Here is a 26,573-nt window from a genome sequence, read left to right on the forward strand (position 1 = left end):
CTCCGCCAATCAGATCGCGGCGCCCTGAGCCGCGCCGGCCTCGGCCCGCACCTGGCAGCCAATCACAGGTCGCAGCGGGCGCGCGTGCGGAGGCGGCGGCGTCAGCGGTGCCTGGGGCCTGAGGAGGCGTCGTCCCCTCAGGCTTCGCCTGGGGAGCGCGTCGGGGCGGTGCGCCGCCGGCAGCTCCGGGACCGCTTCGGGGACGCGGCGGACCCGGGCTGGTAAGGGGGGGCGTGGCGCGGCCCGGGGATCCCGGCGGGGAGGGGCGGGGGAGGGGGAGGGGGAAGGGGAGGGGGAGGGCGGCCGCGGCCGCAGCCCAGCCGGCCGCCGCGCTCCGGGTCTGGCCGCGCGGGAGCGGCCTGTGCCTGTTGCCGCGGCCTCCGAAGGGCCCCTCCACGCTCACGCCTGCGTCCGCCTCGGCGGGGGCCTTTCGGGCAGCCTCCCCTCCCCCACCGGCGGCGGGCCGCCCCCTCCCCCAGGCCCGGGCCCCGCCTGCGCCTCCCGGAGGCGAGGCCTGCCCTGCCCCTCCGGCTCTGCCCGACCTGGCCTGCGGGGTCTCCGGTGGGATTCACGTGGTTTCATCCTGGCGGTTCTGGACGCGCTCCGGACGCCGGCGGGCCCAGACCCTTTAAGGACGTTCAAGTATCTGTAAATTCATTATTGCTCCCTCTCCCGCCTCCCGAAGCGCCCCGCACCTCTTCCTTGTTCGCTGTATTTCTGCCGGGACACTGTTTGAGACCCTCCCGCCTAAGGAGGTCCCCCGCAAATCCCCCCCCCCCCCCCGACAGCCAGGACACCAGGGTGGTTTCCAAGGCTTTGGGTTGGGGGCCGTGGGCAGGCGTAGTGTTTTCTTTACTAAGATGTGGGGGAGGGGAGTGGGGGAGGAACAGGTGCCCCGGAGAGGATCCGGTTCTCTTCCCTGGTTCCTCGCGCGAGGTGCTTGATCAACATCCAGAAGGCGATCTCAGGTGGGCAGTGGAATAGAAAACATGCCTGCAACGTGCAAGTGACCCACATCCTCCTCTCTGCTTGCCTCAAGGATGTGACCTTCTCCTGCCTGGAGTAGCTCAAATTCTTAGAAGTTTCAGTGCACACCTGAGGTAAGATGAGAGATCTTTATTTATTTATCTTTTTTTATTTTTTTTTTTGAAGATTTTATTTATTCATGAGAGACACAGTGCACGCGAGAGAGGCAGAAGCAGGCTCCACGCAGGGAGCCTGACGTGGGACTGGATCCCGGGTCTCCAGGATCTCGACCTGAGCTGAAGGCAGACACTCAACCACTGGGCCACCCAGGTGCCCCGGAGAGATCTTTATAAGGACCAAGATTGTATCTTTTTTTCCTTCAGTTTTCCCTTATTTTCTCCTGTGTTAAAAGACTACTGGGCAGCCTGGGTGGCTCAGCAGTTTAGCACCTGCCTTTGGCCCAGGGCATGATCCTGGAGTCTTGGGATCGAGTCCCACATCGAGCTTCCTGCGAGGAGCCTGCTTCTCCCTCTGCCTGTGTCTCTGCCTCTCTCGCTCTCTGTGTGTGTCTCTCATGAATAAATAAATAAAATCTTAGAAAAAAAAAAAAGACTACTGTTTAGACAGTGTTTCCTGAGTGTGTCTGACCTGAGTATGTCTGGTAAATGCAAGCCAATTCTGGAGCTCTGTTTATTGCTCCCTTAAAAACAAGGAGGGCAGCATTCTTTCACCTGTTCTCTCGAAAGGAAAAAGAAAGTAAGAGGGTCATACATTTTAAGCTGCATGAAACTGACTTCTTGTACAATGGTGTGAGGCCAAGATGGGCTGATACACATACCAGAGGTTTCAGCTCATGTGTTAAAGTGGTTAACTCAGGGTAAATGTGTGTTGATTAAGAGTGATTACACGAGGTTAGTTTGCACATTTGTATTACCCTTTCCTTAAGGGCTTTACTTGGTGAAGTGATTGAATATGGGTGGGCGAGGCCACATGAAATCGTTTCATGCCAGTTGGCAACCAATAAGTAAGTTGTATGCCCAGTAACTTGTGTATATAGCTCAGTGAGACCCATTATATAGTTATCTATTGCTGTGGGACACGTTGTCTCAAACTTAATGACCTAAGGAATGTTTGTCTCAACATTTGTCATGCTCTAGGATCTAGGACTGGCTCAGCTGGGTGATTCTGGCTCAGGGTGTCTTAGGAGGTCATACTGAAGCTCTTGACTGGGTTGGCAGTCTCTGAGGACTTTTTTGTTGGATGACCAGTGTCCAAGCTTGCTCACTTGACTGACAGTTCTTCACTCTGTGGGCCTCTCCATGGGGCTGTGCCTGTCATGGCAACTGGCTTCCCTTAGATAGAGTGATTCAGGAGATTCAAGAGCGAGTTTGCCCCAAGATGAAGTGCAGTCTTTTTCAGAAGTTCGATACCATCCCATCTGTATTTGCTTAGTCACATAGGCTAACCTTGTGATAGTGTGGGAGAGCACTACACAAGAGTGTGAATACCAGATTCACAAGATTTATTTGGGGCCATCTTGGAGGCTGGCTACCACACCCGTTACCCACCATTCCAACTCTTCTCCAGATTGTTCTGTTATTATGAGTGAATTATTTGGCTCCAGGCTAAGGGCAAAACCTTCCCTTATGTACTAAATCCAAGCAGTTTTTGTTTATTTAGGAATACTCTTCCAGCAAGTCTCTTCTTTGTCCTGGATTAAGTTTTTGGTTTCTCTGGATGATTATCATCACCAAACAGACTGTAATATCACCTCTCATTAAAAAAGTCCATCTTTTAATTGCATATCCCCCTTCTGCTTATTTTATTTCATATTTGCTTTTCATTATAGGAAAACTCCAGAATTGTGCTTATTTGCTTCCTCCAGTTCTCCCATGCTCCTTTAAATCCACTCTTGTCAAGATCATCAATGAATTCTACAGTGCTTAATCCAGTAATCAGTTGTTAGTTATTAATTATGTGATCTATTGGCAGCATTTATCAGAGTCATTCATTTCCTCTTCCCTGAAAATAATTTTTCATTTGGATTACAACATGTTTCTTTTTCTCAATTTCCTTTTACTGCCCCCACCCCCACCCCCCACCCCTACCTCCACCCCAGTTGGCTCTAAGTAAGTGTTCCCTTTTCATATCCTTTCCTGGTTTCTTCTTATGTCCCTGACCTCTAACTGATGGAATGCCCCAGGGCTTGGATATCAGCCCTCTTTCCCTAGATGACCTCATCTAGTCTTGTGTTTTATGTAACATTACATGCCAAAGACTCCAAAATTTGTGTACTTAGCCTAGGTCTTTCCCTGAGCTCTGGTCTCATATTTACCTGCTCAGCATTACCTCTTGTAGGTGTCATCCTCTTCATATCCCAGATCCAATCTATCAACAAATCTTGTGAACATTTAACCTTAAAGGTTTGATCAGGAATTTGACCCCTTCTCAGTATCCCTGTCTTGTACTACTATCACCTCCTCTCTGTATTATTTCAGTGCTCTCTTAACTTGCCTTCCTGCTCCCAGGTATTACCCTCTAAAGTCTAATTTCTTCATATAGCAAGCCAGAGTGATCCTTTTGAAATGAAAGATCGAATCACTCCTCACTCAAAACCTCCCAGTGACCCATTACACTCAGAGTAAAAACCAAAGAACTTAGAATGGCCTACATTAACATACTACGATGAACTCATTCTTTGATCTCATCTCCAGTTTCTCTCCCTTTCCATTGGCTTGCCTATGTTAGCCTCTTGAGCAGTCCTTAAATTTGGTAAGCAGGTTCCTCTCAGAGCCTTGGTGTTTACCCTTCCTTCTGCTGGCGAATTCTTCCCCAGATCCCCATAACCATGCCATACAAATATCAACCTGCCTCTATGCTACCTGGCTCATTTCCTCCTTTATTTTCTCTGTAGCATTTATAACCATTTGAAATTTTATGTATATGTATACACATATATAATAATATATTTTGTATCTTTTACATTACATTAGGAATTGAAATATGTAACATGTGCTATTATAACATTGCATACAGCAACTTCATATGTGTCTATTTTTTAAAATGTATTTTCTAGTTATCTCTATTGCAGTGTCAAGTCCCTGAAGAAAGAGTCTTTGTTTCAATCACTACTGTATCACCAGTACCTAGACAAGTACCTGGCACTTGGTAGGCTCACTAGATACTTCCTGATGCTCAGATTCCTCACAAACACCATCTTGATGCTCTTCCCTCCTCTTTTCTCTGTTAGGGGTTAGGGTTAGGAGACTGTCAGAACTATGCAGTTCTTTATCATTGTGCTCCTGTGTCATTTCTTTGTTTCTCAGCCTTTTGTGGATAGGGATATGTTCTAATTCTACTGATTTAATTTGTTTTATAGTTGTACTTCATCCAAAATAGTGAATATCAGAACATTACCAACCTTATATGTATGACCACCCATAGAACTTATGATCTTTCCATGGAGTAATAATTTCTTTTAAAAAATGAGAAAGAAAGAAAGAAAGAAAGAAAAAAATTCCCCCCTCCTCCTTTTTTTTGCACCCAGGAATTCTAACATAGCATTATTATGTTAGGGTCAATTTGATATGAAAAAAATAATAGTGACTTTCATCTTCTGGTTTCATAACAGTTAAAAAAATTTGGATACAAGTTATTTTAAGCCATCCTTTGTAAGTTTCTTATACTTGTCAACTACAAGTATTACTTATACTTTCCTTTAAATGTATAAATTAGTCATTTGAGTAACACCAAATAATAGAGTTCCGAGAGTTCTGCTTAATCGTTAGTATTGTATACATTTTAAAACAAAATATGGATGCTCTGTGGGAGTCCTATCAGGAATTTTTTCCTTGGGAGCTTTCCAGTAGCAAGGAGATATATATTATATGGAGATGCATGACAGGGCCCATCTGGCCTGTATAGAATATGCTCTCACCACTTTCCTAACTTCCAGATTCCTTATAATTAGGTAGACTAATTTATCACTGAAATCAGTTTTTTTGTTTTGTTTTTTGTTTTGTTTTCTTTTTTGGAGGGAGGTGAAGGAGAGAGAGAAAATAAGCAGACTCCCCACCAAGCACAGAGCCCAACACAGATCTTGATCTCATGACCCTGAGATCATAACCTAAGCTGAAATCCACAGTCAGATACTTAAATGATTGAGCCACTCAGGCAGCCTGAAATCAAGATATTTTTAAGACTGAAAAATGGCACTATTAAAAAATACATAGGGACAGCAGGTCAAACTGGATTGTCCTGGTCAAATCAAGATATTTAGCAATCCTAATGTTAATTAAGTTGGTGTTTCAAGTCCTTGGTATCAGAGTAGTGTTCACTCTACCAGATGATATCTATCTATCCCTGGGGATGTATGCCTCCCACTGCAAATTTGTAGATTGACCATATGATATAAGTTTAACTCTCTGTTGGCTGGATTAGTTTGCATTGTTACCATAATCCTAATTACTTAATTTTTGTTACATGAATGGAGTCTGTTTAGGGACTTTGAAAATTTAGTATCAGTTGTTGGGATGTGGGGGTCACACCAGCCTATTGCTAGGCATTGTTTTCTTTAATTGAGATATAATTCACATATTATACATTCACTCTGTAGAATGGAAAATTGAATGATTTTTAGTATATTCACAAATTGTGCAGTCTTTACTACTATCTTAATTCCCAAACATTTCATCAATCCTAAAACCCTGTATTAGTTTCCTGTGGCTACTATAACAAATTACCACACTCTTGGCGGATTAAAACAACAAAAGTTTATTTTCTCTCTGTTCTTGAGGTAAATTAGAAATCACTATCCCTGGACCTAAGTCAGTGTGTTGGCAGGGCCATGCTACCCTGGATACTCTAGGGGAGAATCCATTCCTTGCCTCTTCCAGCTGGCATTCTTTGGCTGTGTCCCTATTACTCCAATATTGTTACAATGCTTTCTCCTATTGTATGTGTGAAATCTTCTGTCTCTCTTACGGAGGATACTTGTGATATTTTGGGTCCATTTGTATGTATAATTCAGCATAAGTTTCCCATCTCAAGATTCTTAATTACATCTGCAAAGACCCTTTTCTCAAATCAGATAACACTTTTCAGGGATTAGGATCTAGTATTTTTCAAGGCCTACTACTATTATTAAAACTACTATATTCCTTATTCTACACCCTACCCCAGCCCATGGCAACCACTAGTCTATTTCTGTGTCATGGATTTGCCTAATATAGGCATTTTATATTAAAGGAATCATACAATATTTGGCCTTTTTGTGTCTGGCTTTATTTACTTAGCATGTTTCCAAGGTTCATCCATGTTATACATGTATAGTGGTACTTTGTTTTCCTGGCTGAATAACATTCCATTGTATAGCTATGCCACAATGTATCCATTCATCAGTTAATGGACATTTGGGTTGTTTGCACTTTGCAGCTATTGTGAATAATGCTGCTCTGAACATTGTTGAGCAAATTTTTGCGTGGACTTATATTTTCAACTCTTTGGGATATATACCTGGGAGGGAAATTGCTGGATCATATACCTCTATATTTAATTTTTGAGATGCTACCAAATTGCTTTCCGAAGTGGCAGTTGTGCCAGCAATATGAGGATTCTGATTTTTCCACATTCTTTGTTACATTTTTACTGTTCCTATTTTTTGATTATAGTCAACCCAGTGGATATAAAGTGGTATCTAATTGTGATTTTGATTCACATTTCCCCTAATAACTACTTGTATTGAGGAGCATTTCTTGTGCTTATTGTATTGTATTATTTGTGTACTTCCTTGGGAAAATGTTTATTCAAATTTTTTGCTCATTTTTTATTTTGGTAAAAACATAACATAAATTTTACCATCTTAACCATTTAATTGTTAAATATATTCACATTGTTTTTTTTTTTTAAGATTTTATTTATTTGTGAGTGACACAGAGAGGCAGAGACATAGGAGAGGGAGAAGCAGGCTGCCTGCAGGGAGCCTGATGTGGGACTCAATCCCAGGACCCCAGGATCACAACTGAGCCAATGGCAGATGCTCAACCACTGAGCCACCCAGGTGCCCCTATTCAAGTTGTTTTAAAACAGATCTCTAGAACTTTTCATCTTGCAAAATTGAAACTTTGTATCCATCCCATTAAACAACAGACTCCCCTTTTCCCTCTCTCCCTAGAGTGAGGTATCCACCTTTCTACTTTTTGTTTCTTTTCTGTTGCTTTGACTACTTTAGATACTTCATATAAGTGGAATTAACATAGTATTTGTTTCTTTGTGATTGGTTTTTTAAATTTGGCATAAGTGTCCTCAAGGTTCATAGGTGTTGCTGTATGTGGCGGGACTTCCTTCTTATGGCTGGATAATATCTGATTGTATGTGTATACCACATTTTAAGAATTCATTCATCAGTTAATGAACATTTGGGCTGCTTCCACCTCTTAATTATCATGAACAGTGCTGCTGTTATCATGAATGTAAGTGTGCAAATATCTCTTTGAAATCCTGCTTTCATTTCTTTTGGATGTATATCCGGAAGTGGGATTGCTGGAGCATATGGTAGTTCAATTTTTAATGTTTTGAGGAACCTCTTTTGCTTTCCATAGCAATTGCACCATTTTACATTCCAACCACAGCACATGAGGATTCTAATTTCTTCACATCCCTTGCAACAGTTGTTATTTTCTAGTGTGCTTATTTGTTTTTATATTTTTTGATAGTAGCTATCCTAAGGGGTATAAGGTGATACATCATTGTGGTTCTGATTCACATTCCTCTGATTAGCATGTTGAACATATTTATACTTGGCCATTTGTTTATCATTTTTGGGGAAATTTCTGTTTCATTGCCTCCTTTTTTTAAAGTTTTTATTTAAGTAATCTCTCCAGCCAACATATGGCTCGAACTCATGACCCTTAGATCAAAAGTCATTTTCTTCAGACTGAGCCAGTCAGGCACCACCCTTGCCCATTTTTAAATTGAGTTGTCTTCTGATATAAGAGGTCTTTATATATTGTGGATATAAATCCCTTATCATATATATGATTTATAGATATTTTCTCCCATTCTTTGGGTTGTCTTTTTTACTTTCATGATGGTATCCTTTAGAGGACAAAAGTTTTTAATTTGATGAAATCCAGAGCACCCGATGCCTCAGTGTTTGAGCATCTGCCTTTGGTTCATCCTGGGGTCCTGGAATTGAGTTCCACATCAGTCTCCCTTCAGGGAGGCTGCTTCTACCTCTGCCTATGTCTCTGCTTCTCTCTCGGTGTTTCCCATGAATAAGTAAATAAAAATAATAAAAAATAATAATTTGATGAAATCCTGTTTTTAAAAATTTATTTAAATTAAATTAATTAGCAAATAGTGTACTATTAGTTTCAGATGTAGAGTTCAGTGATTCATCAGTCTTATATAACACCCAGTGCTCATTACATCTCTCATTATAGCCCTCCTTAATGAACTAACCAGCTACTCCATCCCCCCACTTCCTCCCCTCCAGTAACCCTCAGTTTGTTTTCTGTGGTTAAGAGTCTCTTATGGTTTTTCTCCCTCTGATTTTGTCTTATTTGATTTTTTGTTCTCTTTGCCTATGATCCTCTGTTTTGTTATTTAAATTCCACATATGAGTGAAATCACGGTAATTTTCTTTATCTGATTGACTTATTTCACTTAGCATAATATCCTCCAATTCCATCCATGTAATTGCAAATGGCAAGATTTCATTTTTTTGATGGCTGATTAATATTCCATTGTGTACATATATTACTGCATCTTTTTTATCCATTCATCTATGGATGGACATCTGGGTTCTTTTTATAGTTTGGCTGTTGTGGACATTGCTGCTATAAACGTTGTGGTACAGGTGCCCCTTCAGATCATTACTACTTTTGTATCTTTGGGGTAAATACTTAGTAGTGCAATTGCTGAGTTGTAGGGTAGCTCTATTTTTAGTTTCTTGAGGACTCTGTTTTCCAGAGTGACTGTACCAGCTTGCATTCCCACAACAGTATGAGAAGGTTCCCCTTGATGAAATCCTGTTTATTTTTCTTTGGTTATTATTCTTTTGTTATCTTGTTGAAAAAAAAAAAACATTTACCTCTATTTTTAAAAAAAAATTACAGTTAGCTCTTATATTTAGTTCTACAGTCTATTTTGAGGGGTTTTGTTTTGTTGTTTTAGTATATGGTGTTAGCAGGGGTCCAACCTCATTCTTTTGATGTGGATGGAGGTTCAGTTGTTCGAACATTTGTTGAAAAATCTTAATCTGTTCCCCACTTAATTATTTTGGTATTCTTGCTGAAAATCAATTGGCCATTAGTGTATGGGTTTATTTCTGGACTCTGAATTGTATCCTATTGATCTATGTTTCTATCTTTATGCTAGTACCACACTTTTCATTACTGTAACTTTGTCATAAGTTTTGAAATCAATGTGAAATTTTCATTTCTTTTTTAAGATTATTTTGGCTGTTCTAAGTCTTTTGCATTTCCACATGAATTTTAATTTCTGTGAAAAAGCAAGCTGGGATTTTGATAAATCAGTATCTGGAGTCTTGTCTGAACAATATTAGATCTTATCCATTAATATGAGATGTATGCATTTACTTCGTTCTTTTTAATTGTCTCAGCAGTGTATTCAGTATAATTGAGTGTTTTCAGTATGAATTTCTTACATTTTTTGGGGGGTAAATTTGTTCTTAAGTATTTTATTTTTTGTAATGCTTGTGTACACAGAACTGCTTACTTCATTTTCAGTGTTTATTGCTAATGTATAGAAATATAATTGATGTTTTATATTGATCTTACATTGTTTACTAGGTCTAATACTAAGTTCTCAAAATTTTCTATGTACAGAAATGTCTTCTGCATGTAGTTTTACTTCTTTTTTTCCAGTCTGAATACTTTTTTACTTTTTTTTCCTTGCCTGATTGTCCTGGTTAAACAACCTCCAGTATAATGTTGAATCAGAATGTTAGAAGTGGACATCTTTGTCTTGTTCCTGATCTTAGAAGAGAAGCTTTCAGTCTTTTTACCATGAAATATAATGCTAGCTGTGGGTCTTTTACAAATGCCCTTTGTCTGATTGAAAAAGTTCCCTTCTCCCAATTGTTGAGTGGGTTTTTTTTTTCACCTCACAAAAGGGTGCTAAATTTTGTTTAATGCTTTTATTTGCTGGCAGATGTGGGTTTTTGGTCTTTTATTCTATTGAAATTGTATAATATTGATTGATTTTTATATAATGAACCAACTTTGCATTTCTTACGTAAATCTCACTTGGTCATGGTGTATAGTTCTTTTATATGTTATTAAATTTGTTAGTATTTTGTTAAGGATTTTTTTACCTCCATTCATAAGAGATATTAGTATATAGGAGGCTTTTTTGTTTTTGTTTTTGATGTGTGAGGTCTTTAATTTTGGTATAAATAGTACTGGCCTCAGAATGAGCTGGAAAGTTTTCTCTCCTAATTTTTGGACGAGTTGATGGAGGATTAGTGCTAATTCTTCTTGAATTGTTTTAGTAGAATTTACAAGGATAGTCATTTGATCTTTGATTTTTTGTTTGGGTAATTTTTTTTTATTACTAACTTAATCTCTTATTTTGGATATATTTTTATTTTCTAGGTTTGTTTTTGGAGTCAATTTGGTAGTTTGTGTCTTTCTAGAATTTATCCATTTCATCAAGGTTATCTTATTCCTTGGAGTAAAATTGTTTATAGTACCCTCTTAATATATTTTTTAAATTTCCGAGGAGCCTAGTTGGCTCAATTGGCTCAGGTCATGACCTCAGTTGGCTAAGGTCATGATCTTGGGGTCCTGGGATCAAGCCCCATTGGGCTTCCTGCTCAGCTGGGAGCTGGCTTCTCCTTCTTCTGCCCCTCCCCCTGTCTCTCCCTTACACCTCCTGCTCCCCCCCCCCCCCAGTTTGTGCTTACTCTCTCTCTCTCTCTCAGTTAAAGAAGTAAAATCTTGAAAAAAAAAATTTTTTTTAATTAATTTTTATTGGTGTTCAATTTACCAACATACAGAAAAACACCCAGTGCTCATCCCATCAAGTGTCCACCTCAGTGCCCGTCACCCATTCCCCTCCAACACCCACCCTCCTCCCCTTCCACCACCCCTAGTTCGTTTCCCCGAGTTAGGAGTCTTTATGTTCTGTCTCCCTTCCTGATATTTCCCAACATTTCTTTTCCCTTCCTTTATATTCCCTTTCACTATTATTCATATTCCCCAAATGAATGAGAACATACACTGTTTGTCCTTCTCCGATTGACTTATTTCACTCAGCATAATACCCTCCAGTTCCATCCACGTTGAAGCAAATGGTGGGTATTTGTCGTTTCTAATTGCTGAGTAATATTCCATTGTATACATAAACCACATCTTCTTTATCCATTCATCTTTCGATGGACACCGAGGCTCCTTCCACAGTTTGGCTATTGTGGCCATTGCTGATAGAAACATCGGGGTGCAGGGGTCCCGACGTTTCATTGCATCTGAATCTTTGGGGTAAATCCCCAACAGTGCAATTGCTGGGTCGTAGGGCAGGTCGATTTTTAACTCTTTGAGGAACCTCCACACAGTTTTCCAGAGTGGCTGCACCAGTTCACATTCCCACCAACAGTGTAAGAGGGTTCCCTTTTCTCCGCATCCTCTCCAACATTTGTTGTTTCCTGCCTTGTTAATTTTCCCCATTCTCACTGGTGTGAGGTGGTATCTCATTGTGGTTTTGATTTGTATTTCCCTGATGGCAAGTGATGCAGAGCATTTTCTCATGTGCTTGTTGGCCATGTCCATGTCTTCCTCTGTGAGATTTCTCTTCATGTCTTTTGCCCATTTGAAAAAAAATTTTTTTAAAAATTTCCGTATGGTTGGTAGTAATATCCCCTCTTTATTTAAAAAAATAATATATTGAGGGTGAAATTCACATAACATAAAATCAGTCATTTTAAAGTGAAAGATTCAGTGGTATTTAGAGCACTCACAATGTTGTACATCTGCTGCCCTTATCTAGCTCCATAATATCTCAAACATTCCAAAGTAAAACTCTTTACCATTAAGCAGTTTCTCTCCATTTCTCCTCTCCCATCCCCTGGCAACTACCATTGTTTAGATTCTATGGCTTTATCTATTCTGGATATTTCCTATAGATAAAATCATATAATATATGAACTTTTCTGTCTGACTTCTTTCACTTTGCATGTTTTTAGGTTTTATTCAGGTTGTAGTATCAATACTTCATTCCATTTTTAAAAAATTATTGGTATAATTGACATATAACATTATATTAATTTAAGGTGTACAGCATGATTTGGTATTTGTATAAATTGTGATATGATGCCCAATAAGTATAGTTAACATTTGTCACCATATGTAATTTTTTTTATCTTGTGATGAGAACTTTTAAGATCTACTCTCCTAGCAACTTTCAAATATGCAATGCAATATTATTAAGTATAGGAACTATGTTGTACATTAATTACATCTCCATGACATACTTATAATTGGAAGTTTGTACCTTTTGATCCCCTTTATCCCCCTCCCTTGCCTCTGGCAGTCACCAGTCTATTCTCTGTTTCTATTAGTTTATTATTGTTCTTAAAGATTCCACATATTGGGATGCCTGAGTGGCTCAGTGGTTGAGCTCTGCCTTCAGCTCAGGTCGTGATCCTGGGGTCCTGGGATCGAGTCCCACATCGGGCTCCCTGCAGGGAGCCTGCTTCTCCCTCTGCCTATGTCTCTGCCTCTCTCTCTGTGTCTCTCACAAATGGATAGATAAAATCTTAAAAAAAAAAAAAAAAGATTCCACATATTAGTGAGATCATACAGTAATTGTCTTTATTTGCCTTATTTCACTTAGCATAATGCCTTCAGGTCCATTGTATCACAAATGGCAATATTTCATTTTTTTATGGCTGAATATTATTTTACTATTTGTATATACCACATTTTCTTCATTTATCAGTTGATACTTCAGTTATTTCCATATCTTGGCTGTTGTAAATTATGCAGCAATGAACATGGAGGTGCCTTTATTCTCTTTATGGTTGAATAATATTTCAGTGTTTTATATACCACAATTTGTCCATTCATCCATTGATGGATATTTGTATTATTTTCACCATTAAGTTCTTGTGAATTAGACTACTATAATCATGATGTACTTTACATGTAATTTGAGTACTGGTTTTCAATTCTTGGGCATATACCTAGAAGTGAACTTGTGGGGTCATATGATAACTCATTGTTTAACTTTTTGAGGAACTGCCAAACTGTTTTCCACAGAAATCCTGTTTTTTGCAAACCTTTGGTTAATTTCCGGGATCAAAAATCTTGATTTTTTTTTACAAATTTATTTTTTATTGGTGTTCAATTTACCAACATATAGAATAACACCCAGTGTTCATCCCATCAAGTGCCCTTCTCAGTGCCCGTCACCCAGTCACACCCACCCCCTGCCCACCTCCCTTTCTACCACCCCTTGTTCGTTTCCCAGAGTTAGGAGTCTCTCATGTTCTGTCTCCCTTTCTGATATTTCCCACTCATTTTTTCTCCTTTCTCCTTTATTCCCTTTCACTATTTTTTATATTCCCCAAATGAATGAGACCGTATAATGTTTGTCCTTTTCTGATTGACTTATTTCACTCAGCATAATACCCCCCAGTTCCATCCATTTTGAAGCAAATGGTAGGTATTTGTCGTTTCTAATGGCTGAGGAATATTCCATTGTATACATAGACCACATCTTCTTTATCCATTCATCTTTTGATGGACACCAAGGCTCCTTCCACAGTTTGGCTATTGTGGACATTGCTGCTATAAACATCGGGGTGCAAGTGTCCGGCAAAAAACTTGATTTTGACCATTTTGACTGTTCTCTTTGCTTTTATGAAGGAGGGAATATTTGTTTTTGTTTTTTTTTTTTTTTTTCACCATTCCTATGACCTTACCTTGTTGCTCGCATTTAACAAATTAACATGGTCTTTTTTTTTTTTTTTTAGTCATCTTTTTTTGTGGTTCTTTTCACCCTCTCTTTTAAATCATTTACCATTCATCTGATACTTCCAAACCTTTCTAAACATGCAGTCTTAGAAAAAGAACTTGTTTCCGAACTAATAGGCCACTTTTAGGTTAACCTGCTCATTTTTACTTTGTAGATTCTTCTAAGATGCTGCTCTTGGGAGGAAAGGAAAGAAAAGGGAAAAATGGCTAAAAGTGGCTGACCATAGTCATCCTCCTGAGTCTGAGGATTGCAGGTTCTCACATTTGCTGTAACAGTACACTTCAGTGGCTCCCAGACTTGAAGAAAATTGATTATTCTTTAGGTTTAATTTCATACTTGTTCCCTCAATCCACCTTCCTTTTTTGAACTTATTTCTAACTCCCAGGTAATCGTTTTTCTTTAACAAATATTGAAGACTTATGTGCCGGGACTGCTCTAGGAATTTGGGAGAAATCAATGAGCAAAACAGACAAAAACAAACAAAACAAGCTAAAGAAACAGAACTTCTCCAGTGGAGAACTGATAGTCTAGTGAAGAAAGAAAGGTATATAATATAATGCAACAATACATTCTTGGTGTTACAAAAGGTGAGGTTATAAAATTAGGAAGAAAATAGTAGAGCAGGGTCATAGGATAAAATGTTGGGTAGGTAAGAGTGTTGTAATATTAGATTGGGTGATCAGAGCAAGTCTTACAGTAAAGGTAAGTTTGGACAGGGACTGGATATATTAGCCATGAGATTTTTGGGAGACAGGAGTTTCAGGCAGATACTAAAGGGAGTAGCAGGGAAGCCACTGTGATTGGATTGTAGTGAATGAGTGTTAGAATAATGGAAAAAGAGGTCAGAGAGGTAGCAAGAGTGAAAATTGGTAGTGAGGATCTATGAATTGTTGATTTCTTTTTAGTCCAATCTACAGAAATAATCATGTCTTTTTGACAAAGAACAACTTGGTTTAATAGTTTCCCTTTTTAGACTCCCAGGTCAGAGTAGACCCCATTTTTTTTCAAGCTACTGCCCTAAGCTTATTTATAAACCAATATTTATTTATTTATTTATTTATTTATTTATTTATTTATTTATTTATTTATTTTAATTTTATTTTTTTTTTAAATTTTTATTTATTTATGATAGGCACACAGTGAGAGAGAGAGGCAGAGACACAGGCAGAGGGAGAAGCAGGCTCCATGCACCGGGAGCCCGACGTGGGATTCGATCCCGGGTCTCCAGGATCGTGCCCTGGGCCAAAGGCAGGCGCCAAACCGCTGCGCCACCCAGGGATCCCACCAATATTTATTTAAAAATACTTATGAAGGGGATCCCTGGGTGGCGCAGCGGTTTGGCACCTGCCTTTGGCCCAGGGCGCGATCCTGGAGACCCGGGATCGAATCCCACGTCGGGCTCCCGGTGCATGGAGCCTGCTTCTCCCTCTGCCTGTGTCTCTGCCTCTCTCTCTCTGTGTGACTATCATAAATAAAAAAAATAATAATAATAAAAATTAAATAAAAATAAAAATACTTATGAAAACATTATTTTTGTTTTCCTTAGTTGCCCTAAAGTGGAATATAAATGTTTACTATAGTTTTAAGGATCCTGTGAGGCTCTCCTTTCCACCGAGGATGTGTTTAATGGGCATTACATTCTAAGGCAGCAGCTGGTTGGGGTTAATGGAAGAAAAGTGAAGAGTAGTGGGGAAGAGACATGAGTGCTATGGATGGGAAAAGAGTGAAAGGGTAGGGATAGGGATTTGGTGGAGTGGTAGTGGGATGAAAAGAGGGACAAGGGAGGTTGGTGAGGATAGATATCAGAGGAGTCCTATTAGCCTAATCTTAGGAAGCTATTCAAGAAGGACTAATACCTGAAAAAAAACTGTTGTTGTGGCTATAACAAAGACCCATGAAGAGGGCCATTGTTTAAATACATAGGAATAACCTGGGAGATGAGTTTTACTACTGTCCTCTCAGGTATATTTGGCATGAAATCTTCTCATTAACTCCTTCCACAGCCCTTGGCAGCTTTGTTGATAGGGGATATAAAGTGATTTTGAGGATTAGTTCCCTAGATCTAGTAGATCTTTGGCATGTCCAACCTCCTGACTCCCGGTATCTTAAGATTCTGGTAAATTGTAGAAAATAAAGATACCAGTGGAGAAGTGACAAGGAAATTCCCATAGTCTAAGGTTATTCTTGTTCTAAATGAACTCATTCACTAACTTACTCGCTTTAGGTTTGATTTTTTTCCCTACTCTTTTCATCTTGAATGATTGGTTGGATAGAAAGTTAATCAGTATGGTCAACAGCTAAAAATCCTACCAAGATCAATTGGGTGAAAAGTCCAGCAATGTCCCTGGAACGCAGTTTATGTTTATTTATTTTTTTAAAACAACAGAATTTGATTTCTCATAGATTTGGAAGCTGGAAAATTCAAGATCAAGGTGCTGGCTAATATGCTTCCTTTTCTTCTGGCTTGCAGACAGCTACCTTCTCACTGTGTCTTCACATCATAGATGGAAGACAAAGAAAGAAGCAAGCTTTCTGATATCTCTTGTTGGCACTATTCCCATCAGGAGGCCTCACCCCATGACCTTATCTACACCTAATTAGATGGGAACCCAAAGTTCCCATCTCCAAATGGGATCCTGATATCTCTTGTTGGCACTATTCCCATCAGGAGGCCTCACCCCATGACCTTATCTACACCTAATTAGATGGGAACCCAAAGTTCCCATCTCCAAATACCATCACACTGGGAGTTAGGGCTCTTGATATCTCTGATATCTCTTGTTGGCACTATTCCCATCAGGAGGCCTCACCCCATGACCTTATCTACACCTAATTAGATGGGAACCCAAAGTTCCCATCTCCAAATACCATCACACTGGGAGTTAGGGCTTCAACATATGAGTTTTGGAGGTACATATTTCGGTCCATAGCATAACTGAAAGTCTATTATCTAAAATTGCAGGAGTCGTTTAAATGGAGGAATAGTGGAGTGATATAATTACAGAAGTGTTTTAAGATTCATCTAGTGGTGGTATGCAGTTGGTGATAATTGGAAGGACAGAGAGACAAGACAATTTGGAGCCTAGTATAGATGTACAAACATGAAGTAACCAGTGGACTTAAAGCTAGATATTGAGGGGAGGAGCTTTAATAGGAATGGAAATGAAAGGCATTTAGAGTGACTAATGCTCCAAAAGTTATTTAGAACTACACTTACAAGTTTCTGTGAGTAATTTGATGGAGGGTTGGGGAAGGTTTGAACAGTTTTTATAAAATATAGGGAGAGTGAAAATGAATCCAGTGAGACTCTTTGATCCTTAGAGACTAAGCAATTAATAGCATCATCACCAGAAATTTAGACATGCATTAAGTTAGAGTTCTAGTGGGAAGAATGAGGAACTAGAATTGAGGAATCATGAATTTTAGTGCTAGCTCTCTGCAGACTTTACATGTAACTTTAGGTGAATCATAACTTTTTCTGGGTTTTAAAAGTCTATCCTCAGGGCATCCCCAGTGGCTCAGTGATTTAGCGCCACCTTCAGTCCGGGGTGTGATCCTGGAGACCTGGAATCCAGTCCCATGTTGGGCTCCCTGCTTGGAGCCTGCTTCTCCCTCTACCTGTGTCTCTGCCTCCCTCTCTCTCTCTCTCTCTCTCTCTCTCTCTATGTCTCTCATGAATAAATAAAATCTTAAAAAAAGTCTATCCTCAGATAATTCTGATGGTTATTTTAATTGTCAAATTAGATTTTTATTCTATTTTTTATTTAAAATTTTTATTTTTAAGTGTAAATTTTATTCTGATTTTTATGATATTGAGAATAATAATTTCAATTTAGAATTATTTCTTGACAGAGGATATTAGAGTATCATGTAGAATTACCTAGCAGACAGTTACTAGAAGTGTGGAAGTGATTCTCAGGAGAAGGTTAGATGAGGGCATAAGTTCTCCCATAGAACATTTTTGATTGCATATGTAGGGGATTGCTACTAGCATCTAGTAAGTAGAGGTCAGGGATATTGCTAAACATCCTAAATGTACCCAACAACCCCCACAACATAGAATTTTCTGGCTCAGAAGTGTTACGGTGCTTATGTTGGGAAACAGTAGACTAGGTGGCATTAGCATGGAATTAGATGATTGAAATTGTATATAGACAGACAAAACCAATTTTTGGTGCAGTGTTTTCAGATGTGCCTTAAATGTTTTCTTGCATTACATATCACCTAATTATGTACTTAATTTTAAGAAGGCTGTAAATCGCTATTCATAACACTAGATTATAAGCTTCATGCTCACCACTTTCTACTTAGTATTTGGTAGTGTCAAACCAGTGTTGGGCAAGCAAGATATAGTTGTGGAACAAGTGATGAAAAGAATAAATACGTTTTCTGCTTAATATTCTATTTATTTTTTAACTTACTTTGAAATTGGTATACAAATCTCAGGGTTAAATGTGTGTTCCAAAATTATATGCTGATGTGCTAATTAAATTAATGGGAGGTACATAGCACATATTAGATGCCAGTTTAATTTTTATAGATGGGATTTGAAGGGTCTGTCTACATTGGGCTACAATGAACTGTGACATTAGGTTTGCAGAAACTGGTGAGTTATGAACCATAGTTTAAAGTACCTACATCATGGTCAATTTAAGAAAAATTAAATAGAAAATATTAGAATAAGCATCCGATGTAGTAAAGCAATTGTTATTTATGTGTTTGGGTAGTGAGACTCTATATACATTGTTTTTTTTGTTTGTTTTACTATAGGTTGTGATAAAAAATGTTTGTAAAAAACTAGAAGCTTTCAGTCCTTCATAGGCCTACAGAATATCTGGCATGGACAAGATTCTAAGAGTAAATCATAGAAAATGTGGCATTAGGGATGCCTGGGTAGCTCAGTGGTTGAGCATCTCCCAGGATCTGGGATTGTCCTGCATGGGTTCCCTGCATGGAGCCTGCTTCCCCTTCTGCCTGTGTCTCTGCCTCTCTCTCTCTCTCTCTCTCTCTCTCTCTCTCTGTTTCATGAATAAATAAAATCTTAAAAAAAGAAAACAGTCTATTCTACAAATAGATATTCTTATTAATGAAAGTTACTATTAATGCATTTAACAAATTCTGTATTTGTTGAGCTCCCATGTTGTGCCAAGCACTGTTCTTTGCTCTGGAGATAAAACAGTCAACAAAAAGTAATCTGTGTGCTTTGGAGTTTACATTTTACGGGATAGACAGTAGAAAAAGAATTAAGATACATAAAGTTTATAATGTGTTAGGTGGTGATAAGGACTTGAAGATGAGGGGAAGGGAAGAGATTGGGAATGTGAATTAGCAGTTGATTGGAGTATTTGAGAACCTCTTTGAGGAGACTTGGAACAGAGGTCTGAAGATGGTAAGGAGTCAGCCATACAGGTAACTGGATAATGAGCATTCATATTAGAAGGACAGAAAATACAGGGCCCTAAGCAAGGTAAAGTGTTTAATGTGTTCAAGAAATAGCAAGGCGGGTACTGTGGTTACAGTGAGGTGGATAGGGAAGAAGAGTAGGACATAACTGTGGGGCAGTATGTAGGCTTGGAAGCATGGTCTTACAGGCATTGGAGATATTGGAAGCACTTGACTTTTTACTGAGTGAAGCAAAAAGCTATTGGAGGGTTTTGAGCTGAGCAGTGATGTAATGTGATGTGACAATCGCTTTTTCTGCCATGTGGAGAAGAGACTGAAGTGGGTGGAGGGAGGAAGTTCTGGGATTGAAGTTCAGTGGGAAAGTCAGGATTGGAGGGAAAAATTTAGGAGACATCAGTGAATGGACTATAATTAAGGCCTTGAATTGGGATGAAATTATCAAGAGTTTCAATCTGCTGGGCATGTGCTAAGCACTTGACATTGAATTATGCTGTTGACTGTGGGTAGGTATTGTTATTCTGTTCTTTGAATTTGACACTTCTTTTTTTATGTTAATATTTATGAAATTAGTATGTTTGAATCAATTGAGATATGTTTATTTACTGTAAAATTTTCTTCAATTCTACTACAAAATAAGGTACCCTTGAATTGTTGGTGCTTTTTAAAAAGAGCTGTTACCTTAAGTCTAAGAAATAAGAACGTTTGCCTTTAAGATACAGAACCACATTTAAAAGTTTTGAACTTGCCAAGGGAAATGCAGCTGGTGTGTGGCTGACTTAGAATTCCAGCTTAATCTTCTCTGACTCCAAAGCCCATATTTCTAAACCATGCACAATGGTGCCTTTGTAAAATAGCATACTCTTTACGTATGATTTCACCTAGTGATTAGTTACTAGGTTTTTTCCTTTTTTTTTTTTTTTTTTAATAGAAGAAACCACGATCAGCATAGGGCAAAGCTATGATGCTAGAGTTGCACAGACGTATAATAATAGTAGGCTTTAAACTGTCATTTATCCTGTGAGTTTTATTGTCCTTATCTTATAAAATAAGGATATTAGAGTTTTGAAGAAAAATAAGACAATGCATTTTTCTGTACTTACTGATGTGTATTGTGTTTGTACTTAGGTGGCAGTTTACATAAAGAAAGCACTGGGACTGTGGCCACATCTTCAAGAATAAAAAAAAAAATTAGAAAATGGAACAACCATGTATGTTATGTGAGGAAGAACAGGTGCCAGAACCACAACAGAATGTAGAAGAAACCAAACAAGTAGATGAAGATGCTGAGCTGATCTTTGTTGGAGTGGAGCATGTAAATGATGATGCTGAGCTGATCTTTGTTGGAGTGACTTCAAATTCAAAACCAGTTGTTTCAAACATTTTGAACAGAGTTACCCCAGGTTCATGTTCAAGGAGAAAAAAGTATGGTCACCTCAGAAAAGATACTACTCACAAATTGCAGCCAGTAAGTTATGTGACCCCTGTATCAGAAGCAGTGACCGACTTGCCAATTTCTGAATCTGAATCAAGATCAACAGATAGTCCTATTATTATTGAGCCTTTGTCTAAACCTGATTATAAAAATAATTCACCACAAGTCGTGCCTGATAGCTCTTCAGAGTTATGTTCTCCTTTGATTACATTCACAAGTTCATTACAGCATCCAGGAGGAGCAGCACTTTCTGTAGGAGGTATGAATAAAAGTACTTGCATATCAAAGCGACTTTCCACTGCTGAAGTAAATGATATAAATCCCAAAAGGCCTAAGCTCAGTGATGGAATCATAGGGGGACATGCTTCAGCTTTGTCCCCTTCAGGTAACTTTCATACAATGACTACACAGCAAAGCACACTCTCAAACAATGTTCATACCTCATTAAGCCATGTTCAGAATGGAGCACCTTTTCCAACAGCTTTTCCAAAGGACAGTGTCCATTTAAAGCCTATAAGCCCTGTTAAGGAAAACAAACTGACAGAAACAGACTTTTTGAGTCTAGCAAGTCAAAACCAGATTGTTGATTCCAAGAAAGGAAGTCTGGTCATATTACTTCATGACTTTTATTATGGGCAGTATAAAGGAGACAGTCAGCCAGAACAGAAGACTCACACAACCTTTAAATGCCTCAGCTGCTTGAAAGTTCTAAAAAACGTCAAGTTTATGAATCACATGAAGCACCATTTGGAACTTGAGAAGCAGAGGGCTGACAGCTGGGAAAACCACACCACCTGCCAGCATTGCCACCGACAGTTTCCCACTCCCTTCCAGCTTCAATGTCACATTGAAAGTGTACACACTACCCAGGAGCCCTCTGCTGTCTGTAAAATTTGTGAATTGTCATTCAAAACAGACCAGGTTCTCTTACAGCACATGAAGGACAATCATAAGCCTGGTGAAATGCCCTATGTGTGCCAGGTTTGCAATTACAGATCGTCAGCCTTTGCTGATGTGGAAATGCATTTCAGAACATGCCATGAAAACACTAAGAATTTGCTCTGTCCCTTCTGTCTTAAGATTTTCAAAACTGCAACACCATACATGTGTCATTATAGGGGACACTGGGAAAAGAGTGTTCACCAGTGTTCCAAATGCCGGCTACAGTTTTTAACTTTCAAGGAGAAAATGGAGCATAAGACCCAGTGTCATCAAATGTTTAAGAAGCCTAAGCAACTAGAGGGATTGCCCCCCGAAACAAAGGTTGTTATTCAAGTGTCACTGGGACCTCTTCAACCAGGATCAGTGGAATTAGCATCTGTTACTGTGAGCACGTCTGATTCTGAACCATCACCCCCTGGGTCTAAAAGTAGAATTCCAAAAAAACCTCGTTAATTCTAGTTTCAGTAATTCTAAAGCAGGTATTTCAATCAAAGTCAAAAACTCCATAGGAAACAAAAAAATACAACCCATACATTATTCAGTATCATCAAAAATAGTGAAACCAATGAGTCATTTATGAGTTTTCTTTTTAAATTTATGAAATACAGTATTGTCTGATCTGAATTTTGAGATGTTATTTGAAAATTTGTTACCTGTTTTTCATGTAATTGTATCTGGCTTAATACATCAAAGGTGTTTTGTGTATATATGTATGTGAGAGAGAAAAAAGTGGAAACCTATTTATTATTTTGATAGTTCATGTTTCTTGTATGTTTGAAAGCTCTTAAGTTCTGTATATAGAATCTGTAGAGTTTTTTAAATACTTAATATGCTCTTCAACTTTTTCCATGCCTTGAAGATTTCCATATTAACTACAGTCAGACTGGAATGGCTTTGTTACATCATCATCCCATTTGAGCTGAGCTGCTGAGCTCAGAAGTGTCTTGTGATGGTCTAAAGTAATCTGACTCTGAGAGCCTGAGTGTGGAGAAGTTGAGGGACAAAGTGTGGCATGAATGGGCACCAGAAACTGGGAGGTTAATCAGTAGAGAACAGTGGCTTCTTATCTTGGTTTAAGGTGCACACGCACAAATACACACACATACACACATTCACTCTAGTCTTGGAGCCAAGGCAGAGGGAACACTGTCTCAAAGTGTCTTTTCCTAGCACAGGAACATCCAAAGAAGCAAAACCATTAAAATAAAATGCCTGTATTTGGCAAGGGACCCCTGCAGACATGAAACAATCACTGTATCATTGGCTTCAGCTGGAAAGGCAGGGGTAATGACTGGAATGGGGTTTAGTGCCAGTGGACCTCCTGTTGAGTGATCCAAAGAGGAATTCAGCTTGTTCCCTTCCCTCTCCCTTCTGGCTGGCTTTTGGTCAGAATGAACTAGCCATATACCTCTCAGCCACAGTAGTAAGGCAAGTAAAATTTCTCAAGAGAAAGAAGCCTTGATATCCATACTTTGAACTGCACTGGACCCATAGTTTAAACTGAAAAGGGCCGAACAAATGGTATCTATCCAGTTCAAGGACTGGGCTAAATTTAGCTCTCTTATTGCTAAACTGGAATGGGGGTTGTCCAAAAATAGTAGGTACAGTGTATAAAAGCAGCCCATGGTGACTGAGTAAAATTAAGCCCATTATAGGGCTTTTCCTTATATTTTTCCGTGCAGTTGAACATGTGAAATTTTCAATTTCATATCTTGCTTTGGACATGAATGTATTACAGTTAACAGTTATTCTCTGTTGTGTGTATAGTTTCCCTCATCAAACTAGTTGAGTTTAGGTTTTCCTTGACACACTCTGATGTGAAAGAAACGCCCCATTTATTTTGTTAGGTATTAGGTCTTAGAGTTACCTAATTTATCCAGCTGTCTAATTCTTAGCTATACTGTGGGGGCATCTTTTCCCCTTGCTGTTTCCAAGGACTCACATTACTAGAGTGCCCTCTTAGTATTGGTTCCTGAACATTACCCTTGGCTGCCTCTGTGGATTCCCAGGATTGAGTCTCCCTGGGTATTTTCTAGTGCCATCCCTTCTTTCTCCACCTTGATTCAAGTATCTAGAAGCCTCTGTACATAAGGAACCTGGGATGCTACCTATAGACCTGAGCAAGGAGAGATGTCTACTATTTTCCCTTGCTTTCTCCTCCTCTTTAAAGGCATCTTCTGTCTCCCCACTTCTTTCTTCCGTCTTCGATTTTGTTAAATTCCCTGAGCTTTCACAGAAAACTGGGAAGTCATCAGCAGCTTAGCATCCCTTCTAGAATTGGGAAGGACAGATAACAAAGTAGTTGTGAGTGTATTGTTCATACTTCAAAGAATTTCTTGAGTGTAGATTCTGTTGTATTTATTTGTTCAATGCTTGACTGATTTGCACTTTGAACATTTTACTAGGCTTTTTTATTTGCTTGGGCCAAGGCACTTTGTTAATATTTTAATATTTTAGCCTGAACCTATTTCTTTAGGTGGAGAGAGAGTGTGTGTGTGCATTTGTGTGAATCAATGTGTGTGTTTGTGTGTGTGTATGTGTATGTGCACACTTGTTTTAGTCTCAGGTGGAAACTTGTGTATAGATAGATGTGCAGACTTTTGCATACTTATCTCCCTTACTCTGTTCCTATAACAGAAATTCTGTTTTACAAAACAGTAAAAATATGAAGTATTTTAGTTCTTTTTGTGGTTGCTTGCTATTATCAACACTGTTAACTGTTATTTGCTATTTAACTATAGTATGACCCTAAGGAATACAGATTGTTATTTATTGCCAACTACAGATTCTGGTGATAAGGTCCCTATCTACCTCCTCTCGCTTTTCCATTCTCTGCCATGCTACTCTACCATTTTCCCAACTGGTGCACTATTTTTGACACATTGGCCTTGCTTTTCTTTAAGCAAATCACATTTCCTGTTCCAAAGACTCTGTAACTGCTCTTCTCTTAGAATGCTTTTCTCCTAGGCCTGCATGGCTTGCTACCTCGCTTAATTGTTTGACACTTCCTTTGGTTTATTGAGCTTCACCAATGTTCTTAGAAGATACGGACAATGAATCTCCCCCACCTTTTTACTCTTCCCCCTTTTAAAGGCACTTTAAGCCTCCCCACTCCTTTTTTCCTCTCCAATCCGGTTAAATTTCCTAGGTTTTCACAAAAAGCTAGGAAGAGATAATCATTAAAAGCTTTGCTTCTCTTAGAATTGGGCTAGCTTGAGTCAATTTCTGTGCCTGTAACCAAAAGAAACTGAATATAGTGAGTTGAGTTCTTTCAGGAGCTTTCTCTGTTTTTCTATTGATACCTCTATATTTTTTTAAGGCAATGTCACTTTGTTTTGTTTACAAATATATTGAATATCTGTCAAGATTACTATTTTGTTATTGCCCTTTGTGAATTTCCATGTCTATTTTGCTTGCTTGTTTTCAGATAAAATTTATTATTTTGTTAATGTTGCCAAAAATTGTAAGTAAAATAGCAATTGTAGTAATAAAATGTTTTTTTGGAAAAAATGTTTTCGTTTTATTATCTTTTAACCAGTAAAGTTTAAGTTAATTTTTATTTGGTACCACTGTGCAGACTCCTTGCCTTCCTGCCAGTTGTGTTTATTTTTAATCATATTGCATTGGCCAGAACTTCAAAACAGTGAGATGTAAATGAGTTTTGCTGTTCTTGGTTTTAGTGGGAAATGCTTTACCGTTAAAGGTAATGCTCATATTGCTTAATGAATTTCTGCCTTTAGGATTTTTAAAGAAAATTGCTTAGTTTTATTGGATAATTTACAACATCTGTTGAGACAATCATTTATATTTTCTTTAGGTTTCTAAGGTTATGCTCAGCCTGATTCATAACTTTTCTATTAGAAACCTTCCTTTCCTGAAATAATACTTCCAGTTGGGGTTGAATATTGTCCTCTACTCAGAATCTCATTCCTTTTCTCATTTCTTTTTTTTTTTTTTAATTTATTTTATTTTTTTTCCTTTTCTCATTTCTAATTTTGAAATGTATTTCTTTTTCCCTTCATTGGATTTGCCAGGTTTATCAATTTTCCTGATTTCCTTTTTTCAGGGAGCAACCTTTGATTTATTATCCCAACTAATTTTGTTTTCTCTATTTTTGCCTTGATTCATTTTATGCCTCTACTTTCTTTAGGATTGTTTTTTTTTTTTTCATAAAGACCTTTTATTTTAAAGGCTTTACTTTTATTTTATTTTAAAGGCTTTACTTTTTTTCTTGATAAAGGATTTAAACGTCGCCTACCCTTGTTTACAGCTTTGAATCCAAAATGTTTTGATGCATATTTTCATTTTCATTAAAGTTTTCATTCTACATACTTTTTTGGTAAGTTAATCCCAAAGGAAGGAAAATTTGCAGGCTGAATGTTTTAGTCTGACTTTATTGTGATTAAATTTTCCTTGGAGCCTTGAGGGTATACACTGTGTGTGGGTATATCAAAATGGTGTCTTTATATACATACGTCCTTTTCAAATTACTGCATGGGTTATTAGAAAATTCTCTGATAAAAAATATAAATTTTTAATTCTAGAAATATGTCCCCCCAACATGGGAACAGTATAAAAGGTAAAAGTATGAGAATACTCATTTGAAATTCCTAATAACAACAAAATGTTAAAAATTATTCATTACATCAAAGGTAGAGAATAAGGAATTTGATCAGATATCAAGGGTGGTTAGATATCAAGGGTGGGGAGTTTTCTCTAAACTGACCCAGCAGGATTCTTGTTAAAACTGTACTAAATAGGCAGAGCCCAAGGTGGGAGTATGTTATCTTTTGCTGTATAACAAATTACTGCAAAATTTAACAGCTTAAAAAAA

At 38.4% G+C, this 26,573-nt stretch overlaps 1 protein-coding gene and 1 gene segment (V, D, J or C); one reads left to right on the forward strand and one right to left on the reverse strand.

The window, feature by feature from the left end:
* Positions 1-26,573, reverse strand: part of LOC121475477 — a 399,528-nt gene that overhangs the window by 257,878 nt on the left and 115,077 nt on the right.
* ZNF280B (zinc finger protein 280B) lies at positions 93-25,235 on the forward strand. The gene is made up of 3 exons (XM_041728779.1): positions 93-221; positions 1,040-1,100; positions 20,491-25,235. Exon 3 carries the CDS (start codon positions 20,561-20,563, stop codon positions 22,190-22,192), a length of 1,632 nt encoding a protein of 543 aa, XP_041584713.1. The 5' UTR covers positions 93-221; positions 1,040-1,100; positions 20,491-20,560; the 3' UTR covers positions 22,193-25,235.

Source organism: Vulpes lagopus, chromosome 14 (genome assembly GCF_018345385.1).
Source record: "Vulpes lagopus strain Blue_001 chromosome 14, ASM1834538v1, whole genome shotgun sequence".
NCBI classification, from domain to species: domain Eukaryota; kingdom Metazoa; phylum Chordata; class Mammalia; order Carnivora; family Canidae; genus Vulpes; species Vulpes lagopus.